Genomic DNA, 10497 nt, shown 5'->3' with positions numbered 1-10497 from the left:
CTCCACCTGGGGTCCATGCAACACTCTGCAACCAGAATTTAAGGAACTTTGTTCAGTGAGTGTAACCTGGTCTCTGTGGCCGGCTCACACTCCATCGCGATCAGTCTGAACTTGTGACTTTGTTCCGGTACAGCACGACCAGATAACACTTGTTGGCGTTATGAGCTTTTTGGCACTATTTTACCCTAAAATTTTGAAATTCTAAATCTCCAGTTTCCCTGATTGTTTTGAAACCAATTATTCTAAATCTGGTGTAGGATCTTTTTGTTTAGTGTGTTCACTGTTAGAAGTGATGCACAAATACTTTACACATTGCCTTCAAGTTAAGCCTTACTGCCCTGTGCCAAGCTTCCAGAGGGTGAGCACAGGGTAATTTGGTGTTTGCTTGTGCCTTTCTGACTAGGATTGTGGCTTTTTCTTGACTAGGGCTTACACCCCAGTCAACCAGTGACCCAATTACTAAGAAGGATGATAACTAAACGTAAATATTATGACTTTATCAGCTAGCTTTCCAATTTCTCAGTGTCTGTAATTTAAATAACGGGTATAGGTGTATCGTATTTTCGGAAAAGGGAGATGTGTGGTATCTGTTCATCTAGAGTTAGAATGTAGTGTTTAGAATGTGTTGGCTTGAAGGGACGCCAGTTGCTGTGTACAGCGTGACCTGTTGGCAGTGTCTTCTACTGATGCTCATGTCCACAAATTCTTCTTAATAAACAATACTTACCTTCAACCTGGTGCATTTTGCCTCATGCGAAATCGATTTCAGTGTTTTGAAGGACACTATCTCCAGAACAAGGTAGCCACCAATTTAGGACTGTCAGGGACATGGATTTAAAAAAAACATTAAAAAAATAGCCCTTGTAGATATAATCTAGTTTACTTTACTAAAACGACAAAAGAAATCTAAAACGACAACAGACATAGAAATCTAAAACGACAACAGACATGTATTAAATGGTAAATTTATTAGTTTTTACAAACATTCTTTATATTAATCAGTAAAATATCTCTCTATAGGGTATAGTACATATTTAAAGTCCTCAAAAGTAAATTATGAATTAACGATAATTATAAAGCATTTTTTTGGAATGTTTACTTCTAAGATCATGATAACTGCAACACGATTTCAAATCAAAGATGTCGGAATCAAACTAAATATTTAGATTGTGTTTTAAAATGTGTGTTTGTAACAATTCTGTTGATTTCTCGAATTATCCCTGCAAGTGAACAACATGTTATTTCGATAAACCATAATTAGTAAATGCTTCATATGTAAGGAATAAACTTTCAACCGTTTTTAAAAATTGAAATGGAATTCACAAAACCCATTTTCCCTTCCAGGCACTTAAGCGTCACATTAGTGCGCAGTAAAAACGTTCATTTTACTTACACTGTTAAATACATTTCACATAATTAATAATCTGTATGCATGCACGGCAAATGCAAGGTGAGAATCACTTCAACTGAAAAATCAATGGCGCACATAACAGTAGATAAATTAAATGTAGCCTACAAAGAAGCTCCTACAATTTAATTATTGTCTGCTAGCATAATGAACATGATAACCTTTTTTAGATGAGATGTTCGGATTTCCGATGTGCCATTCTTGTTTATGTTTTCTAATTAGAATACCCCATTAAAATGATAACCTCGTCAATTACAGTCAACTTACTTACATGAGTGCAGTTAAAGTGGACCCAACATCTCTTTATCTGTAACATTTTTACATTTGAAAAATGAGCTGGAGAGAGCAAAATTTCTTTGACTCTCAAAATAATTTTATTTAATCGTGTTACTTGATTGACATTTGGTACAGATCAGCATTTTCCAGTTTCTAGCACGCTTGCTTTCTCATACCTTCAAATTCTGCTGTTATGTTTAAAAGCAAGTAGTCTTGCCTGTGTACCATCAGGAAAGATAATGTTTAGATGCAGCATATTAAATCGAGTTTCAAACTGCGCTTGATGCCGCCCAGGTGAATGTTAGTGGTATGAAACCTTCATGCTCAAGAGGAGGAGAGAGAGAAAATATGAGCTAAAGAGCTTTATAAATGGACCTCAGAACTGCAGCAAAGATCCGACTGACACTAAGGTAGCCATGATTTTTATTAAAAGATCCAATATTGTGTACTTATTGCTCTGATTCACCATGTTGGTATGCAGTGCTAAGAAAGTCTAGGCCTTTTGATGAAAAGGTACTGTTTCATTTCGACCCAATAGGGCTGTACTGGATGAGGAGGCTGGAGGGCGGGTTTCTTCAGCATTCCTGTTGCTCGCTCTGCGGCATTGCCTGAAAGTAAAAATAAGTCAGGGTCAATATTAAACACACTACCGATGTCATGCATTCTTCCCCTTTCTTGATTTTTGATATATATATATTTTTTTAAAGACTTTAGTGCAGAGATGTTCATAGAGTTCACAGGTGTACTAGTGGCATAACCATATCCAGCGGTGCATAGGGCAAGGTCCAGGCCCCCCCTTCGGTACTGTCTGTGCATGGTAAGGCCTCTAGCCTGAGAGGTCCTGACTGGGTCCGGAGCCTGGGCAGCACCCCTCCATGGGGCTTATTTATGAGCCTTTGCGTCACTTTTACGCCACTGGTGCGTCACTTTTTCTGACACACAAGCGGAGTAACAGCGGAGTAAAAAATGTTCCTTGTTGCACCATATTTACAAAGTGACGCATCTAGGTAGATGCGTCACTTTGTAAACCCCTGCACCACACTATACCTGCGCCAGGTATAATGTATGCAAGGGGGGCATTTTGACGCAAGAAAGAGTCATAGAAGTGCCGCAGTGAAATCCATAAGATTTTACTGCGCCATTTCTTGGACGCTAATGAGTCAAAATCTAACGGGACTTGCCCATGTGAAAGTACAAATTGCTGGAGTTGCGTCACTTTTGTGACACACTCCAGCAATGTGTCATTTTTGCGCCTACAGATACATCAGAAATACTGATGTATCTGTAACTCCATGTGACATGACGCATCGTTAGTGTCGCAGGGAGAGCGCAGTGAAAAGTGACGCATCGCTGTTTTCACGCAGCGATGCGTCACTTTTCATAAATGAGGCCCCATGTACTTTGCAGGGTGGCCCCCTCAAGTGTCGTAAATCTACTCTGCCACACTGGTTTTGGAAGACTCTGCCTTGTGCACATGCTTTCAAATAGTGTTTTCTTGAGATGCCTATCAGAAAGCTGATCCCCTTAATGTGATGTTCAGTTGTTTAATGTCAGTCTTGCCTTCATGCGGCTTATCAAAATATTCTCCATAAAGGGTATTTAACTAAATACACTCTTTCAGAATTAGGTAGACAGAAGGCCTTGTTCTGAGTAAAAGCTTTTGTGATGAAGGATCTAGAGTTGAGCATTTATTTCCTAGAGCAAGTAGAAAGATCATCATAAGCTATGCCTGTGATTTAAATGGTAAATGTCCTACAGGGTTCTTTGTGTTTGCTGTACCTTAATGCTCATCCTGCATTTGGGCAAAGAGGTACCCTAGAACATTAGTACATCTTGTGAGTACCACTCAAATGGACACTTGCCACCAGCAATTGTGTGCTGCGTAGCTACAATAGAGTATGTCAACAGCAGTCAACCAACACCTGATGCAGGGCAGCAGCTCCTATTTCCCTACTGAGTGTGTAGACTGAAATATGTGGATGGGCCTGGGAAGCTTGATTACATAGAGAGTTCTGTTGGGGAGATTACACTTGTGGAGGTACCTTTTTCAGTCAAACCACTGCGCCATACCCTTATAAATAACACAAAATACTGCTCTGCCGGTCAGGAGCATATGTCAGTTTTTGTGTATTGTTGCAGCATGGTTCCAACAGACAAAGTGCACAATAGAATGCCTCACAGGCTAGGAGGCGAGGAGAGAAACTCTGACTTTGTGTGAAGCAGGGAACGTTGCTTTGATAGAACATTAATACAAAATCCACTTGCATTGGTGGAATGAGGCTCTATAAAAATCTAGGCAAATAAATAAAGGGTTACAGAGGTGTACAACACATAATTCACGGGGGCAAAATGAAATTGTCATGCTGATCCCATCGCCAATAGTCATTTGAGTAGTGACTAGGGTGTTTGAATTGAGAATCCAGAAGTGATTCTCTCATAAAATAACGCCACTGGTTTCAGTAAAGAAGAGGGAGATCTGATGAAGTGCAGGGAGTCCTCAATGTACCTATTTACTTAATGATCATTAGTTGTACCGCACTTGTTTTACCAACATTTATTGTGCAACAACCAGTTAACAAACAACCTCTGAAGCCACAATCAAAACTATTCTTATTTTGTAGGTGCAGTGGCGTAGCAAGGGGGGGTGGTCCGCACCGTGGGGCATTAGTTTTGGAGGCAGCAGCCTTCCCACTTCTCTTACCTGCGACCGTGGCATAATGAATCGCCAGCACATACCCCCATGTTACATTCATCCGCCGCAGGCAGCAAACACAGTGGCTGCCACGGGCAGGAAAAAGCCTAGCTACGCCACCATGTAAGTGGCTGAACTATTGGTCAGCTATAGCAAAGTTAGAGAAGTGAATGGAAAGACTCATCCAAGAGTCTTGAGATTAGAGTTGCCTTGGATATAATTTGCAGGAATATATGCAGGAAGGCGAATGAGTCAGCCCCATTTGAAGATCACTTTTCTGTTTCATTGTTATGATATTAAGATCAACTGCAAACAGTGGCAGCTAGCACAGGTGAGCGTGATGGGGCGGTGCACGGCGTGGCAGAGGGGAAGCTGACAGACAATGGAATAAGTTTTATTTATTCACTTAATTATATCTATTCTGTCATCTGTCGACTTCCCCTTCTCCCACTCAGCTACGCCCCGCCCCACCCTCTCATAGCCTTTTCCTGTGCCGCTGACTGCAGTGTCAATCAGAAATCTCAAAACATTCCCTGAAGAGCCAGGTCAGAGTGGCAAGCTTTCTTTTTTTTTTTTTTTAAATATCTTTATTCAAATTTCCCCCCCCCCTTTTTTCCGTTACAAACAGTATATTTTTATTCATTACATAGTCTTTTTAAACCAATACAGATTTGTATTTTTAGACAATTATATGCAGATTCTCGCATAAAGCATAAATATGGTATCACATACATCATATCTAATAATCTTATAGTCCATGCAAATTTTCGTAGCTAATACAGAAATAGTGAAAAAAGCAAAAGCAAAAAAAGTCTTTTAATTTTTCCTACTTTTCCATTGATCAATGGGAAACAATATCTTATCCCCTAAAGCTTTTGCCTTTCTTCCTTTTCTGTCATATATGGCCCTCTCTAAATTATATGTAGATAATAATCTTGCTATCCAGATCTGAAACGACGGTGCTAATTTCTCCTTCTATGCTTTTGCAACAATTATCCTATATACTGCTGTAACCATAAATAGGAATTCTGGATAAATTGTATTTTCTTCTAAGCTTACGCCCAGCATTATCAATTCCTCAGTTAGTTTAGTTTTTATTCCCAGCGATTTATCCAGAAACTCCTCTATTGCCAATTTTAAGGTGTATAGTTGCGGACATTGTGCGAACATATGTGTAATATTAGCTTGTGTTGAATTGCATCGTGGGCAGATTATTCCAGTAGAGCCCCCCCATTGGGCAATTCTAGCAGGTGTGTGGTATAATGAATAAATTGTTTTGTAATGTTGGGTTTGAAGTGTGGCTGAGCACAGAATAGTTCGAACAAAGTTTAGGGAATTTTGTAGGTCTCCCGGTCGTGCTCTTATTTGTTCTCTCCATTTATTACTATATTTCTCTCTGTCATCTGATTTATAGACCTGTAGCTCTGCATACATCTGTCTTATTGAACATGGAAGACTGCTTTCCAGGTAGTCCATTATCCTACAGCTTGTCATCCCTCCTGCTCCCCCTGCTTTTGTATGGAAATAACTCCGCACCTGTAGATATTTAAAAAAACTATTCCCAGCTATTTTGTACCTGTGCTGTATGTTTTGGAACGTTAAGAATACTCCTCCTGCATCCATTAAGTCCCCCAGTTTCTTAATCCCTTTTTCATCCCATTCTTTCATAACTGTGTCCCTAAAAATTTCCATAGGAAGGTCATTATTCATATAGAGTCTTAAATATCTGTTATACCTTCCCAGTCCCAATTTTTTCCTTATTGCTCCCCAGACTTTATATATCGCACTCAGAGTCTTAAATCTTGTATGTTTAAAGTAAGCATAGTCCACAGTTGTTACTAAGGCATTTTCTGCCGCCTTTCCTATCAGTGCTTCATATACATTCACCGGGTTTTTCCTCTCTTCCTGCTGAGCACTTCCACCTAATAAACCTTTGGAATATTGTAGAGCTGTTGCCCAATAATAGAATCTAAAATCGGGTGCTCCCCAACCTCCCCTCTCTCGTGATAGTGTCAAAAACCGATACGCTCTACGTGTCTTCCCCTGTGCCCAAATTAATTTATTTACCATTGATTCTATTTTGTTAAACCATATACCTTCAATAAATAGTGGGATTGCCCTAAATAAGTATAGAAATTTCGGGAAAGTAACCATTTTGATAAAGTTAATTCTTCCCATAAGAGTCAAGTGTAAGTTGTTAACCCTCTCCAGATTACTTTTGACCTTACCTAGCAATGGTTCCAGATTTATCTCTACTAGTTTTTCTAAATCTGCAGTCACCCTAACACCCAAATACTTTGTGTCTGAGACGACTCTTGCATCTACAAATATAGTATGTCTGTTCTGAACCACTTGTGTTTTTCCCCTATTTATTGAATATCCGGACACCTCCCCGAATTTCCTTGCCTCCTGTTCTATTTCGATCAATGACTCCTCTGGTGTCGGCGTTATAACAGCCACATCGTCTGCGTAGGCAAATAATTTATACTCTTTCTCATGTAGTATAACTGGAGTGATCCGCCTATTTTGTATAAGCCTTCTCAGATAGGGATCTAGGTATATCGCGAATAATAGAGGTGAAGCTGGGCATCCCTGCCTGGTCCCCCGTCTGATCTGCACTGCATTGGAATAGGATCTGTTAATACGTATCCTAGCTCTAGGGTGTTTATAGAGTGCCTGGATTGCGGTTATAAATCCTCGACCTATACCAGCCCATTCCATAGCCTTCCATAAGTACACCCAAGAGACCCTGTCAAAAGCCTTCTCGGCATCCAAAAAGATAGCCGCGACAGGATCCCCTGAGGCCACTGCAGCATCTAGAATGGTGATCAACTGTCTAGTGTGTTCAGTAGTTCCTTTGCCTGGTATGAACCCATGTTGTGTAGGGGAGACCACCTTTTCTATCACTTTACTCAATCTATTGGCCAGTGCTTTAGAGAATATCTTTGCGCTGGCATTAAGCAGTGTAATCGGTCCATAAGAGCCTGGGTCTGTGGGGGGTTTATCTTTTTTCAGGATCACTATTATATCTGCGCCCGCCCACGATTGGGGGACTATTCTGCCTCCCTGTGCCAAACAACAAATTATCCAAATATCTTTAGCTAGCACGTCCCAAAAAGTCTTATAGAATTCTACCGGGATTTGATCTTGTCCGGTTGCTTTGCCAGATGGTAAGCTAAATGTTGCATCCCTTATCTCCTGCATCGTTAACTGCGTGTCTAGTTTATCCCTTTCTTCAATACAAAACCCCTCCTCTAGACCTTGCCTTAAGTATTCCAAGCTTTTCGCTTCTATCTCTTCGTTGTTTTTATCTTGCTCATATAGCTTCTCATAAAATCTTCTGAACACCTCCTGTACCTCCTCCACTTTATTGACGATTACCCCAGTATGGTCCTTAATTTCTTTAATCTCACCTGCTGCTAACGTTTGCCTAGTTCTAACTGCGAGCAAATGTCCCACCCTCTCATTACATTCATAGCATTTCTCCTTGTTTGCTAGATATTTCCTTGCTGTTTTCTGTGCCAAATTAATCCCTGTTTCTGATTTCTGCACCTCTATAGACACTAGCCCCCACATGCATCAAGCACTTTTTCATTCGCAAACGGTGCGATTCCTTAAAATCGGCCGTTTGCGAATGCAAAAGTGCTTTTTGGGATGCATGAAGCAATTTTAGAAATTGCAACATTGTTGCGAGTTCTAAAATTGCGGGTGCTTTTAAGAAGTCGCAGATGTGCGACTTCTTAAAAGCAATGCATCATCACTTTTGACAAGTGAAAATTCGCACTTAGGGTTCCAAATTTACCGAGTGGTTGAACCACTCGGTAAATTTGGAAAAAGTGTTTAAAATGCTTTAAATGTTTTTTTTTCAACATTCATGTTACGGACACACATGTCCTTAGGACATGTGTGTGTGCAACATGATGCGAAAAATACATTTCAGGGGTGCATGGGGGGGTCCTTTGGACCCCCCCCCTGCACCCATGAAATTTTCTAAGTGCCACTCGCAATTTGCATTGACTCCTATGGGCCTTTTGGCCCATAGGAATCAATGGAAATTGCGAAAATTAACTTAAGAATTCGGTATTTCTTTGGGATTCGGTAAAAAATGCGATTTTTACCGAATCACAAAGAAATACCGAAAAAAATGATGCATAGCATTTTGCATTTCCTAAATAGCGATTCCTTAATTTTCGCTATTTGAGAAATGCAAAATCCTAGATTGATGCATGTGGGGGTAAGATCTGTTCAATAGGGTCTTGCTTTTCTATTGCATCCACTAACATTTTTTCCAAGCCCATCAGAGTTCTGATCTCCTCTTCCACCTTCTCCTTTTCCTTTTTACTTCTTGCCAGAGTGTAGCTTAATGTCTCCCCCCTTACTCCTGCTTTAAAGCTGTCCCACACCATATCTGCTGATGCTGAATACCTATTTATATCCCAAAATTGGATTATCCATTCTTGCATCCTTATAATATACTCCTCCTCCTTCAGTAATCCTCTCTCAAACGTCCATGTCGGGTTTGATCTTCCTACTTTTTGTGGTGCTGCTAAGCTTAAAACTAAAGGATTATGATCCGACATTATTCTGGGTAGACATTCTATTTTAGCCCTACTAACTAATGAGCTAGAGATAAAGAAGTAGTCCAGTTGGGCTATTGTTTGGTGTGGTGCGGAGTAGAAAGTGCTGCCTACTCCTAGAGGGTTAAATTCCAGCCATATATCCACCAGCGCATTGTGTCGAGTAAGATTTTGTACTGCCTTATGCACCTTTTTTTTCCTACCTTGATACCCGCCTCCACTTGCGCCTGTTACACCATTCAGTCCGTTAATATTAAAATCCCCGCAGCAGATCACAGGCTCCGGCCACAATGCTAATTCGCTATCAATAAACTCTAATAGTTCAGGTTCATCTTCATTCGGACCGTACAGTAAAGACAATGTGCATCTACCTGCGGCTGTTTCTATGTCTAGCATCACCCATCTCCCTTCGGGATCCTCTTTTTTCCTTTTAATTTTAACAGCACCTTTTCTAGCCAGAACTGCCACCCCCTTGTTTCTCCCATCCTGTCCTGTGCTAGCAAGAACCTCAAGGCCCATCTGGTTAAGCAGGAATTTATCTTCAGCTGCTACGTGTGTTTCCTGTATGCAAGTTTTGTCAATTCTCCAGAATCGCAGGAGTGCAGAGAGCTTCTGTCTTTTCTCCTTATTATTTAGACCACAGATATTAATCGTCATTATCCTAACTGCCATGATTTTAATTTTGCCTGGGAAGCTTGATTACATAGAGAGTTCTGTTGGGGAGATTACACTTGTGGAGGTACCTTTTTCAGTCAAACCACTGCGCCATACCCTTATAAATAACACAAAATACTGCTCTGCCGGTCAGGAGCATATGTCAGTTTTTGTGTATTGTTGCAGCATGGTTCCAACAGACAAAGTGAACAATAGAATGCCTCACAGGCTAGGAGGCGAGGAGAGAAACTCTGACTTTGTGTGAAGCAGGGAACGTTGCTTTGATAGAACATTAATACAAAATCCACTTGCATTGGTGGAATGAGGCTCTATAAAGATCTAGGCAAATAAATAATGGGTTACAGAGGTGTACAACACATAATTCACAGGGGCAAAATGAAATTGTCATGCTGATCCCATCGCCAATAGTCATTTGAGTAGTGACTAGGGTGTTTGAATTGAGAATCCAGAAGTGATTCTCTCATAAAATAACGCCACTGGTTTCAGTAAAGAAGAGGGAGATCTGATGAAGTGCAGGGAGTCCTCAATGTACCTATTTACTTAATGATCATTAGTTGTACCGCACTTGTTTTACCAACATTTATTGTGCAACAACCAGTTAACAAACAACCTCTGAAGCCACAATCAAAACTATTCTTATTTTGTAGGTGCAGTGGCGTAGCAAGGGGGGGTGGTCCGCACCGTGGGGCATTAGTTTTGGAGGCAGCAGCCTTCCCACTTCTCTTACCTGCGACCGTGGCATAATGAATCGCCAGCACATACCCCCATGTTACATTCATCCGCCGCAGGCAGCAAACACAGTGGCTGCCACGGGCAGGAAAAAGCCTAGCTACGCCACCATGTAAGTGGCTGAACTATTGGTCAGCTAT

The 10497-nt window shown here is 40.8% G+C and overlaps 1 protein-coding gene across 3 annotated transcripts in view; it reads right to left on the bottom strand.

The window, feature by feature from the left end:
- Window positions 1-949: 949 nt before the first annotated feature.
- The window catches only part of GFRAL (GDNF family receptor alpha like), a 772441-nt gene continuing 762893 nt past the window's right edge, over window positions 950-10497 (bottom strand). For 2 of the 3 annotated variants that reach the window (XM_086926442.1, XM_086926445.1), the window contains one exon: window positions 950-2292. In XM_086926442.1, the coding sequence (XP_086782568.1) occupies window positions 2178-2292 (115 nt within the window). In that variant the 3' untranslated portion in view covers window positions 950-2177. The remainder of the gene's footprint in view (window positions 2293-10497) is intronic. The other variant, XM_086926444.1, reaches the window with a different exon arrangement.

This window comes from Lissotriton vulgaris, chromosome 6 (assembly GCF_964263255.1).
Source record: "Lissotriton vulgaris chromosome 6, aLisVul1.2, whole genome shotgun sequence".
In the NCBI taxonomy this organism is placed as follows: Eukaryota; Metazoa; Chordata; class Amphibia; order Caudata; family Salamandridae; genus Lissotriton; species Lissotriton vulgaris.
The sequence above is the reverse complement of the archived record's forward strand: the minus strand, read 5'-3'. Positions and strand labels throughout refer to the sequence as shown.